General features: G+C 35.8%; 2 protein-coding genes across 11 annotated transcripts in view; one reads left to right on the plus strand and one right to left on the minus strand.

Moving 5' to 3' along the window:
- Positions 1-13151, plus strand: part of mlst8 (MTOR associated protein, LST8 homolog (S. cerevisiae)) — a 28959-nt gene that overhangs the window by 7634 nt on the left and 8174 nt on the right. Inside the window, exons 9-11 of one of the 7 annotated variants that reach the window (XR_015503596.1) lie at positions 85-202; positions 9167-9288; positions 10647-11888. Coding sequence is in view for 5 of the 7 variants with exons in the window: in XM_087275436.1 (XP_087131562.1) it covers positions 85-202; position 10647 (119 nt within the window). In the remaining 2 variants the exon portion in view is untranslated. 7 annotated transcript variants of the gene reach the window in all.
- bricd5 (BRICHOS domain containing 5) lies at positions 389-9214 on the minus strand. Of its 4 annotated transcripts, none has more exons than XR_015503598.1 (6): positions 9086-9214; positions 7018-7143; positions 6800-6946; positions 6550-6717; positions 4115-4268; positions 389-1246 (listed from the first exon to the last, which is right to left on the minus strand). XR_015503598.1 is itself a non-coding variant. In XM_087275437.1 (6 exons), the coding sequence occupies exons 1-6, from the start codon at positions 9137-9139 to the stop codon at positions 1152-1154; spliced, it is 684 nt and encodes a 227-aa protein (XP_087131563.1). In that variant the 5' UTR covers positions 9140-9214; the 3' UTR covers positions 389-1151.

A 13151-nucleotide genomic window follows, 5' to 3' on the forward strand; every position in this document is an offset into this window, starting at 1 on the left:
AATAGTGTGCCCTTCACAAAAAAAAATCATGCGGTTAATTCCTGTTGATGTGTTGACTGTTGTATCTTTTTATCTGGTTTTCAGCCTCCTCTGATAACCTTGCTCGTCTGTGGTGTGTGGAGACCGGAGAGATCAAGCGGGAGTACAGCGGCCATCAGAAGGCCGTTGTGTGTTTGGCCTTCAATGACAGTGTGCTTGGATAGTATGTAAAACAAACTCACATTATAGCTGATGCTATTAAAACACAAACAGCATCCATTAATATTGTGGTATTAAGGGGATAATTTACTTGAAATTTAAATTTGCTGTTAATTTACTCACCCTCAGGCCATCCAGGTGATTTGTCTTGTGTCTTCATTAGAGCATTAAAGTTTTTTTTTTTTTTTTTAAAGTGGTGCTTGTTAAATTTATAAATGCAAGTCCATGACCGGCTCTTTTATAATAATAAAAAAAAAAAAACTGGCAAAACAATCTTATAACCCATGGCTCCTGACTTAAATGTATTGTCAGTAGCAACTGGTAGGGGGGGGGGGACTTTTACGAATTACCATTTTCAATAAGGTTGACATTTTCAGCTACAAATCTTGGCCTAAGGTTGAATAAATTAACAGCAGATTTTGATTTTTAGACGAAACATCCCTATAAAATGGATTACCTTCATATGTAAAAAGAGTTTTTGTTGCAATATCGTCATTTTTTTAAGCCCTTATATTATAATACCTTGTATTAGAATACATCTAGTGTGCTTCATTTATACTCACCTACAAATTGTCAAAAATACATTACATTAATGATTAATATTCAGACGTCAAAAAGATTATTTAATTCTAGAATTAAAAACTGAATGTACAACAGACTGAACACAATGGAGCTTTATTGTAGACCAATCGTTTTTTTCCATTACTCATCTGCATCAGGTTACAAGAGGTACGAGTCTTTGCGCCAAGGCATGTTCAAACATCACTGCAAAAATGGGGCTAAATACAAGAGAGGGTGAAGATAAGGATTTAGCAGATAACATGACATGATGGTTCCGCCTGCGTTGCCAGATTGGCATTATGTATGGCATTTGTGTAGCCTCTCCAGTTGCTCTCATTGAAGTCGGCGCAGTTTGTTTCTCTGGCGTGTGTTGAAACACCGTCGCTTGAATGTCACTCTGGCAAGTAGTAGAAACACACGGAAACGCAAATGTTGCTGGGGAAGCAGATGTCGATGCAGAAGTAAATAAGTCTTTGTTTTCCGGGACCTTCAGGAAGAAAGGAGAGAAATCTTAAGGTTCTTATTTCTCTATGGATGTCCCGATGACATTCGTCCTGTTCTTCGTTCATGCTCTGCTGGCTCTAAAAAAGGTCACAACTCCATCACTGGACAACTAGATTGGGTTTCTGTCACACTGTGCTCTTTAAAGAGCAACTCAGCATGTTCTTGGCTTCTTACGCAATGTCTTCTGGATATTTACGTCATCAAAATTAATTTGTTCAGTGTTTTATTCACAATATTTTACTAAGAGGAATATTCTGGGTGCAGTTCAATTTTAGCTCAGCATAGCATTTGAGGTATATTATTGATAAATTCTTCATCAAAAACCAACATCGCAAAAGTTGTTTTATACACATAGAAAGCATATTAAATGCAAGTGTATGCTGTAATATTTCAGCTAATCTTTGTTGAAATAAAATGTAAAAATAATATGTTGTGGACAGATGCTGTTTTATCATCATTTCTGTTTATTTTGTTGGAGAGGAAAGAGATGAGCTCATATTTACATATTTAGAGGTCAAAAGTAGAGAACAAATTAAAATTTCTTTAAGTCATTCAATCCTATTTGAAATTAACCTAACAAAAGAACAGTTTTTAAAGAACGTTTCATATATTTGGAAGAACAGTATAAAAATGTAATTATAAATATCAGAGAATACTTTCAGATTTTTCCCATTGGTGTTAATTTGGTGGTAATTTCCTTAATTATCTGACTAAGTCCATTTAACTGACAGTATATTATTGAGAGGAAACGTAATGTAGTAAATCGCAATGGTCAGATCTGTCCAAGACACAGCTGAACAGACTAAAGGTCAATTTAAGATGACGTTTAGGAGAATCTGGACTGAAAGCCTCTGCAGTGTCTAAACCTTCAGAAAAGATCAAAAAGCTGGACGTCACTTTAATGATGAAAGGAACCTTAACTCCCAAAAAGAAACCTTATGTGTGTCAGTAAACTGGGGAAGGTCTGAACCCAAACTGTAAATGTGAAGTGTCATGGTTCAGTGTTGTTTTCTACAGCAAGAGTTTGGCCTCTTGTTGTGAAAGCAAATGTTTATAAAAAAAATCATTAACAACATGCAGTCCCTTCTTTTCTTTTATTGCTCAGTCATTCAGCAATTTTCATGCATGACAAAGAGTCTCGTCAAACAGTAAGTTGACTAAAACAGTTCCTTAAAGCTGACCAGCCAAGATTCCTGATTTAAACCTGATTGAAAATACTGGAAAATCCTTGAAGACAAATTTATGGCTAAGAAACACTACAGTCAATGAATTGTGGAAGAGACTGAAGAAGAGCAGATCAAGTGATGGCCTGTAAGAGACTAGTGATGTCCTGTGGCAGCAAATCTGCTGAAGGCCTTTTAACTTCCCACTCATTTTTAAGCTGTAATCTTAAGAAATTGTAGTTGTTATTTTTCTGTTTTATTACATTTGATCTTAAAATTACATTGTTTTTTTTTGTTGAAGTGCCTTTTGTAGTCATTTTACTGTGTAAAGTAGCAACTACCAGGGTTCACTTTTTAAGGGGTCTTAAAAAGTCTTAATCTTCATCTAGCCAAACAATCACCAGCAATGCATCTCAATAAAACTTAAAAATTAAAATTTTATTAATTAAAAATGTAATTTTTAACTCTATCATAATGGTTAAATTATTTTCCTTACAATAACACTTGTTTAAAAGTGCTCCATGTATTTACTGCTAAGGACACCGACCGAGACAGATTGTTGTTCATATATTTAGTTTATCATAGTTTTTAAAACTTAAAACATTTGTTATTTCTATTATTTCAAAGAAAGTTCATGTTGGAAAAAAAAGTGTATGGATACAAGTTAAGCTTGCTTGTTTTTTTACACAATAGTTAAAATATTTAATGACTAATTTATTATTGTATTATTAAATGAATAAATTATATATATTTTTTATTGGGCAAATAAAAATCTTTTCTATCTGGGCCATTAAAAACATTATTTAACCTTTAGCCCTTTATGGGTCTAAAATTTAATTCATAATGGTCTTAAAAATGTCTTTAAAATTCTTAACCTGCAGAAACACTGAACTACATTTCCTTCAAAATGATAAAGATTGCATTATTTATGGAGAAATCAAGAGTTCATGAATTCTCAAATTTTGATTACCACTAAACATGTAAAGTTTGTACTGCTCCTAGACTTGTGAATGGTATGAATGCTAGTGTGCATTAAAGAATGATCCAATAGCTGCTTTTCCACTATCATGCTGAACCGTTCTATTGGTACGGTAACGGTTGTTTCTCCACTGAGCCTGGAACGGTACGGCATGACTACAAACCGTTCTTGACCTGTAATTCTCGGCACGGTTAGACAACCGTAGATATTTTATTTATTAAAGTTATTATTTCATTGACGTGAATACAATTAGCCTAACCATGTATGATATATCTAACCCGTCATCTAAAATCTTAGGATAATAAAATAGCCTATTGTTTTATTCATGGCTGGAGTTTGATTAATTTGATTGAAATCATAGGCAATAAGACCTATAAATTTCCTGACTGAATGTGAGTTTGCATGCGGCACTGCATTTGGTAGCACAAAACTCGCTCTGATCCGGGTGAGAACTTTAACAAAGACTACAAGCGCTGCTGAAAGACTTTTTTTCCTGCTGTGCATCGAATAAAGCTTATAAAGACATGCTTAACATCATCGATGTCCACAACAACATCACTATATCCATGGAACACGAGGAAATAATTGCACTTTTTAATTCAAAGCTCAGACGGCTTGTTAATTTAATACAGACGAGACAACCTGAAGGATGGTTACAGCATGTCGGCTGTCCAAAAGTCTACAGTCGTCTCATCTGCCACAGTCTTACCTTCAGATTTTCTAGTCCAGTAGACAGAGGCCTGTTCACAGAGCGACTGAAGAGGTTCTTGAAGACTTGAAGCTTCGACACGACTGCCAGGCATCACTCCCAAAAACTCAGTATGTTTTTCAGTCTGATTTCCCACCACCCAGACCTGACGGACCTGTGAGAATCATCACATATCTCAGTGTATATCATTCTCGGTAAATTATCCTCTAATGGCGTGATACACTCCAGCCATATTATTCCTGTGTGAACGCATACACTGTATAACTCACCAACGTATAATTGTGTCTTGAGGGGTTTTAAGTGTTTCCTTGAGTACAAAAGGCATTTGTAATTACACCACTTACTCCTCTGAGAGATCAGATAGACACTTGCTAAAGCGCAGCAATGCTTGAGCGAGCCTGCGACAAGCAGTTTATACTTCTCAATAGCTCATTGTGCACCGAAAAATTGGAAATCGTGTTCAAAAGGCTATTGACCACAGATTGGGTTTCCCAAAAGTTTGCTCTAATGGCTTTAATCAAACGCAATGATGCAAAAATCTCAACCAAGATTTTAAGTGGTCAGCGATACTTATCGGTTCAACAAGCCAGCCCGTCCAGCACAGATCATAACCCAGCGCATGAATCAGCTTGTTAAGTGCTGAGAGAAGTGTGTCCAGCGCAGGTCTCTGCTCTGTTTGCGGAAGAAAGCTCTGTCTTTCCAGTAGTGACTTATAAGAGGAAAAAGCCAACAGAGTGGCCATTGTGCACCCTGTGGTCCCATCCTGTAAGGCGATCCAGCAGAGGTGGATCAGATGGTCTGTGGAATTCGGGCTCTCCTGGGCTGGTCCGCTCCATTACTCCCTTTCTGGAGATGTGGAGGAGAAAGCAGCCAAAAGAGCTCTCTAATCTACACGGGAGCACTGAGGTGGTGCTGCGTTCAAGTGTCAGTCAATTTGCCAGACAGCTTTAGGTTTACTTTAGGGTTGTTTTAACCCAACAATGGGTCAAACATGGACAAATCCATCCATTGGGTTAAGAAGTATCAAGTTTTGTCCATTTTGACCTAATGTCTTTAGTGTTAGGACTTGAATTAAAAATTAGCCAGTTCTTTCTTAAAGAACATGAAGCATTTAAATAAATAAATAGGATTTACATTTGACATTTCTCATTATAATGGGGAAAAAAATGGAAATTTGAAATGTTTTACCTGTGATGGCACTGCTAAACTTCAAGCAGCCATTGCACCAATGTCACATGTCCCTCAGAAGTCATTCTAATATAATTTGAGGCTCAAGATATGTGTGTATTTTATCAGCATTGAAAACAATATTGCGAGTATTTTTTTCGGGAAAACCATACATTGTATTTTTAGTTTTTTGTTTTTTTATAAACACTTATCTGACACATTTTTTTGCTTTATTTCACTGCTATTTGTGCTACAGGAGGGATATTAGTTTGAGATTCTTAGATTAGAACTACATAAAATGTATTTATTTCTGTATTTAAAAATATTTCTCTGTATGTACATATGCTGTAAAATGTAAAAAAGGAAAAGAAAACAGCAGCTGTGGTTGCCAGAATTTTTAAAAACTCGGGTCACACATTATTTTGATGGTCCGCTTGTTGAATTTAAGTTACATTACATCTACATGCCAACTAAGTCTCATTAGATCATAAGTAAGAAGACTGTTAGGTTGGGGGTTTGAGTTAGTGTAAGTTGACATGTACAGTACTTGCAAAGTTTCTTACAGTCAGGTAAATGTCTGCCGAAGAAGCAGTATCAGCAGATATTAAACAAAGTCTACTAATACTTAAATAGACCAACAAAATAAAGTTACCAAAACTAAAAGAAACCGCAATTTTTTTATTTTATTTTATAGTAAACTACCGTATCTCATTAATTTATAGTGGTAAAACACTGTTTTAAAGTGTTAAAATCTACACAATTATCTTTATTACACTGACAAAAGTCATATAATGAACCAAAGCTCATCACAAACATGTTTTCCACAAACAGAGAAACATACTGATATATATATATATATATATATATATATATATATATATATATATATATATATATATATATATATATATATATATATATATATATATATATATATATAAAGTAATTTACTAAACTATTATGGTGACACACATGAAGCTAAAGAAAATTCAAGATTAGATTGAATCGAACTCTAATATAAGTAACCAATGAGAGAGAAAAAACATTGCAACATAAACCAAAACTAAATAAATAAATAAAAATTGTGAAGTGTGATGAAGGGAATTCTAGGAAAGTCAATTTACAGTTAATTACCACATGTATGAAGGAAACTTATGTTACAAATTTTTACAATCAAAATCATGGCCAGTTTTATCCCGTATTTTTGATTGGAATGGAAATCATTAAACAATTCCTTGCTAAATAAAAATATTAAAAACAAACAGTACCACAAAACACTTCAGCTGAAGCACAATTACAGCAAACTCAACAGGCTGAAGTCATTTTACCAGCTGCTCTGACTCGTTCAGTTGAGACTGCATGTTCTCAAAATCCCAGCTCTCCATCCGGCGAAGAAAGCAGCTGTCCTGGTTGTCAGGTTTATAGCAAACCAAGCCCTGAGGAAGCCAGATATCAAAATGTAACTGAGCTTTATAGGGGAAAAAAAGCTTAAGCTGTGGAGAAAGAAAGGGGTCTTACATGTCTCAGGTCAAAAATGACCGTGGAGCTGTGGTTGACATGAGAAGTCACAGAATAGGTCACTACGTTGTTATTCTTGTCGATAACAGTGGACTGACTGATCAAGTCACTTGTGTGGTCAGGGATTCTGAAGACCTGCATTGAAGACTGAGCAGGAAAACTGGTTCAGTGCTAATTAGTTGATGAGGAAAATCATCATTTACTGCTTGGACTCTTACTTGTGTCCTGTGCTGAAGCCCTAGATGTGCTGTGACACCGAGAGCAATGATAACAATGAGCAGCATGACAGCCAGACTCAACCACAGCACTTTGTGAGGAACCCTGGAGGAGCTCGTGGGATCACACTGCTGGAAAATCCAGGAGATGTTTAAAGCCGTTGAAGTACATTTATATTAAAGAAGATTAGTGGTTTGTACACATACAGTGAGTCAGCCATAAAACAGCTAAGCCAAACACAAAGTGACATATTTGTGCTACACACTTTCAAATAAAGATTCCAAAGGGGTGTTTGGCAGAAAAACCCAAGGCATTGAGAACAAGTTGGTTCCCCAAAGCAGCAGTTCTTTTAATTCTAAAAAGCTTATTCCATCAATAAAGAACCTATTATGCAATGAAAAGATCCAATGCTTTATTCTTCTGGGAACATTTATTTTAGGAGTGTCACAGAAGAATGATATAATTCCAATAAAGTCCAATAAAGAACTTTTAAAAGAATATTCCCATTGTATAAAAGACTCTTTATTCTGAAGCGGTCCTGTCGATTGTTGAAGTGTCCTTTTCACTGGTTATTTAAAAACTTTAGACAGTATATATATATATATATATATATATATATATATATATATATATATATATATATATATATATATATATATATATATATATATATATATATTTATATATATTTATATATATTTATATTTAATTTATTTATTGCATAGAAATGTCATAGAAGAACCAGGTTTGGTTCCACAAAATAATCTTTCAGTTCATAGTTCTTGAAAACAACAGTGTTTTCTTTGTTAAGAACACTTAAAACAAAGTCAAACATGTATTTTAAATGTCTGTTTTTATAATGGAATATAATATTTTATACAATGGAAACATTCCGTGGATGTTAAAGATTCTTCAGTGGCAATAAAGAACTAATTTACTGCATTTAATGAATAATTGAGTGAGTTAATTTGTTTAATTTAGTGCTATAATACACAAGGTTTAAATGTTGGAATTGCAGAAGAATATCTTCATTTTAACACTCAAAAAGAAAAATTAGAAAAATAGTTCTTATAAAGTAAAAGTAAAAAAAAATTAACTGTGTTTTTGGGAAACCAACAATGAATTTTCTATTGCGAGTCACATGTAAGTACACAGTAACTAGCCATAAAACAGCTTGGATAAACCCAGCAAGCATTTTTCTGCTTTTAAAAGATGTCTAATAGACGTACAAACATAGTCTTCTTCACTAAAACAAGGCTAAATTTGGGCTGTCAGTAAAAATCTAATAGACGTCCAGGAATAGGTCAAAACTAGACTAGTCATCAAATGAACAGGAATAAATGACTTCACATAAAGAAGTAATCTAATCTTTTTATTTGATGACTAGTCTAGTTTTGACATATTCTTAGATGTATATTAGATGACAGCCAAAGTTTAGCCTTGTTTTAGCCAAGCTGTCTATGTTTAGATGTTCATTAGATGGCTATTAAACACAAAATTGTTTGCTTTTAATGAACAAAATCTAAGTTGCAATCAGAATTATTAACCCCCTTGAATTATTAGCCCTCCTGTTTATTTTTTCAGCAATTTCTGTTTAACAGAGAGAAGATTTTTTTCAACACATTTCTAAAAATAATAGTTTTAATAACTCATTTCAAATAACTGATTTTTTTTATCAGTAAATAATATTTCACTAGATATTTTTTTCAAGACAATTCTATACAGCTTCAAGTTACATTCAAAGGCTAAACTAATTTAGTTAGGTTAACTAGGCAGGTTAGGGTAATAAGTAATTTGTTTGTTCTGTAGACTATTGAAAAATACAGCTTAAAGGGGCTAATAATTTTGACCTTAAAATGTTTTTTTAAAAATTAAAAACTGCTTTTATTTAGGCTAAAATAAAACAAATAAGACTTTTTCCAGAAGGAAAAATATTATCAGACATTCTGTGAAAATTTCCTTGCCCTTTTAATCATTTTTTACAAAATATAAAAAAAAAATTAAAAGGGTTTAATAATTCTGAGTGCAACTGTAAATTCTTGAAATGTTCAATGCTAATCATGAACTCACCATGCGCTGTGGCTCCTCCAGAGCGGCTTCAGAATGCTTCCAGCACCTCACCATTCTGCCCTGTTTTGCTTCTCCTCACAGTACCTGTTCTACTCTACTCTGTTTAAGGCAATGGTCATGACTGAGACTGACCAGCGGAGTCTGCAGTACAGGTGTAAAGACTTTCTGCCATCCTCTGCCCCCCACCTCTTGCCTTACACCAGGTAAAGTCCAACCCACTGGCGGACTCTCTAAAGCAGACAATAAACAAAGGGGACTGGTAGATTGGTGCCGTGGACAGAGCTTTTCCTCACAGAGACAGTTTTAAGACACCGACTTGCTTTCCTTTAGGCTGCTGAATGACCAAGGTGACTTTAAAACTTCAGGTGTGTCTACAGTTCGAAAAAGTTACAGGAAATCCATTACTATACTGTAAAAAAGCCTAGGTTCCACACCATTGATTTGTGTTGGGACGGTATGAAGGATTTAGTTTTATTAGTTTTTACAAATTTGGGTTGACTGAATGAAAAATTAAGTTGTCCCCCAAAAATCTGAAGAATTGTGGGGTTTCAGCTCATTTTAAATAAGTAGTTTGAACAAACAGGCGTCGACTGGGTGAGAATGTTTACATTTGACTAGTATTTGTAACCAGAGGTTGCTAAAACATCAATAACTGTCATTCTAGCTATCATGAATAGACCTTCTTGAGTGTTAACAGTGGGGGGGTGACATCCTACATCATCCTTTTGTTACTGTCATTTAACCTCGATTAATCTCTAAACCTGCTTGAAGAAACCTCAAAGTCTCCTGGTTTTCACTTTCCAGTTTGCAACTCTAGTTTCTCTCACTCTGCTCTGCTGTGATCTTGATCTACACGTCTTCAGCCTCTAACGCAGTTCATTGACTTCATGTCTTTGTTGCTAAAGATTTTGCTGAAATTTTCAATCAGGTTTATGTCAGTACTGCCATTTCATTTTGTCAGTGTTTTCAGCTTTAAAGAACTTCAACCATTTTGTTGTGTGACTGGGCTCATTGACCTGCATGAAAATTGCTGAATGACTAAGCAATGAATACAGGGAAGGAACCGTATGTTGCTGATAAACATTTGCTTTCATTCTGTTATGCATCTGAAGGAGAGGCCAAACTCCTGCTGCCGAAGACGAACCCCATTGATTGCCAACAGATATTCTCTGCATCATCCTGTCTTTATACATTTGTTTTATGGATTTCCAGTCTTTTTTGAGGACTTGATAGAAATCACAGATCTAGGATGGCGAACTTCTCTTTCAATGCGTAAAAGGCTTGTTGCTTTGCAGAGGAGTATAAAAAGTTCTCAAAAATGTTATTCTGGTGAAAGTACAAATACTGAGAGAAAATTTTAGTCAATTAAAAATAGAAAAGTCAGGCCAGAAGCATAAAGTATTTAAAAAAGAAATTTTACAAGTCTCCTCCAGACTTGTTTAAATTGTGTTTTATCATTTTTAATTTAGCCAATCTCTGGGTTTTATGTGAGCAATTAGCATAGATCATTGAATATGCAAGCAGGTGGTCACGTTATATTAACAGAATATCTCACTGACAGGTCATTCAGGGTGTCTTGGAGGGGAGAGGAGTCCAACCTACAGCATCTAAACACTGGGGTACCTCAAGGCTCTGTTCTTGGGCCACTTCTCTTCTCCATCTACACATCATCTCTAGGACCAGTCATCCAGAGACATGGATTCTCCTACCACTGCTATGCTGATGATACCCAGCTATACCTCTCTTTTCATCCTGATGATCCCTCGGTTCCAGCTCGCATCTCAGCCTGCCTGTTGGATATTTCACACTGGATGAAAAATCATCATCTTCAGCTGAACCTCGCAAAAACGGAAATGCTTGTAGTTTCTGCCAACCCGACTCTACACCATAACTTTTCAATCCAGGTGGATGGGGCAACCATTACTGCATCCAAAATGGTGAAAAGCCTTGGAGTAACAATTGATGACCAACTAAACTTCTCTGACCACATTTCTAGAACTGCTTGATCGTGCAGATTCGCACTCTATAACATCAGAAAGATCCGACCCTTCTTATCTGAACATGCAGCTCAACTCCTTGTTCAAGCTCTTGTTCTTTCCAAACTGGATTACTGCAACTCTCTACTAGCTGTGCTTCCAGCTAACTCTATCAAGCCTCTTCAACTGCTCCAGAATGTAGCAGCACGAGTTGTCTTCAATGAACCTAAACGAGCACATGTCACTCCGCTGCTAGTCCGTTTGCACTGGTTGCCATTTGCTGCTCGCATCAAATTCAAAGCTTTGATGTTTGCCTACAAAGTGACTTCAGGCCTTGCTCCTTCTTATCTGCTCTTACTTCTGCAGATCTATGTGCCCTCCAGAAACTTGCGTTCTGTGAATGAACGTCGCCTCGTGGTTCCATCCCAAAGAGGGAAGAAATCACTTTCGCTCACGCTCAATCTGCCCAGTTGGTGGAATGAACTCCCTAACTGCATCAGAACAGCAGAATCACTCGCTATTTTCAAGAAACGACTAAAAACTCAACTATTTAGTCTCCACTTCACTGCCTAATCTGCAACTGCCTCTCTGAATATCACACTAACTGTACCCCAAAAAAAAAATACTAACACTACTAATACTTTCCTTCTTAGACTTTACAGACCTGAAACTTGCCTATAGCACTTATTCATTGTTGCTCTTAGTTGTAAATTTCTTCCTTGTCCTCATTTGTAAGTCGCTTTGGATAAAAGCGTCTGCTAAATGACTAAATGTAAATGTAAAATGTAAATTTAGCTGTTTAAATCTGCAGCCATTGTGCAGCCTCAAAATGACTTGATTATTACTCCAGAATGAGAGTGTAGTTTTTAGCCATTCATTTATTAATTTTTCTTTGGCTTAGTCCCTTTATTCATCAGGGGTCGCCACAGCTGAATGAACCGCCAACTTATTCAGCATATGTCAACCCAGTTTTGGGAATCATCCATTCACACACACATACACTACAGACAGTTTAGCTTACCCAATTCACCTAAAGCACATGTCTTTGGACTTTGGGGGAAACCAGACCACCTGGAGGAAAGCCACGCGAACACGGCGAGAACATGCAAACTCCACACAGAAATGTCAACTGACACAGCCAGGACTCAACCAGCGACCTTTTTGCTGAGGTGCTAAACACTGAGCCACCCGTTTCTAGCCATATCGACCTTAAAAATAGCAACATTTATTTTATTTTACATGGGTGTCTGTGTAGATCTAACTGAAGAGTCATGCTTTAAATAAGAAAATTATCAAAGCTCTTTGGTAATTTGTGAGCAAGATGCTAATGGTCTAAATTGAATCAATGATCTATCCTAAGCTAAGCTAAAAGTGCTCCTGTCGGACATGGGGATAGCCTGAATGGATTCAAAAATGGTAAAATTCTCAGGGGACTTGTAAAATGAAAAAAATAAATTAATAAAATAATAATAATGTTATATATATATATATATATATATATATATATATATATATATATATATATATATATATATATATATATATATATATAATTATTATTATTTTAATGATCATTTTACAAGTCCCAGGAGTTGACCCGAGTATTCATTCGTTCATTTACTATTTGCCTTAGTCTCTTTATTCACCTGAGGTTGCCACAGTAGAATGAACTGCCAGCTTATCCAGCATATGTTTTTATGTAGCGGATGCCCTTCCAGCTGCAACCCATCACTGGGAAACATCACTACAAACTCATTCATATATACAATACGATCATTTCACTTATGCTACGTCCTACGTGGGGGAAACCGTAGCACCCAGAGGAAACCCACGCGAACACAAAAATGCCAACTGACCCAGCCAAGGGTTGAACCGGGAATCGTACTACCCACTGTGCCACAGTGACACCCTACCTGAGTATTAAAAAGGTAAATTCAAAGTGGCCAGTTTTGAGCGCTTTGGTTTGGAATTTCACTCCAATATGGCAGTCATACATTTTTTTGCTCTTAAGCACCCTTCAGAGAGTAATATTTGGCATTTGGAACACAGTAATATATCTTATGTGCTGTGTGTTGTGGTATTTGATGCAA

This window comes from Danio rerio, chromosome 12 (genome assembly GCF_052040795.2).
Source record: "Danio rerio strain M-AB ecotype USA chromosome 12, GRCz13ab, whole genome shotgun sequence".
NCBI lineage: Eukaryota > Metazoa > Chordata > Actinopteri > Cypriniformes > Danionidae > Danio > Danio rerio.

Bases quoted from the DNA above. Each gene is read 5' to 3' on its own strand.
- bricd5 (XM_087275437.1), bottom strand. From the start codon at position 9,139: ATGGTGAGGTGCTGGAAGCATTCTGAAGCCGCTCTGGAGGAGCCACAG. The intron at 7,144-9,085 runs GTGAGTTCATGA...ATTTTCCAGCAG, and splicing joins TGGAGGAGCCACAGCGCATG to TGTGATCCCACGAGCTCCTC. The intron at 4,269-6,609 runs GTAAAATGACTT...TGATTCTCACAG, and splicing joins TGAACGAGTCAGAGCAGCTG to GTCCGTCAGGTCTGGGTGGT.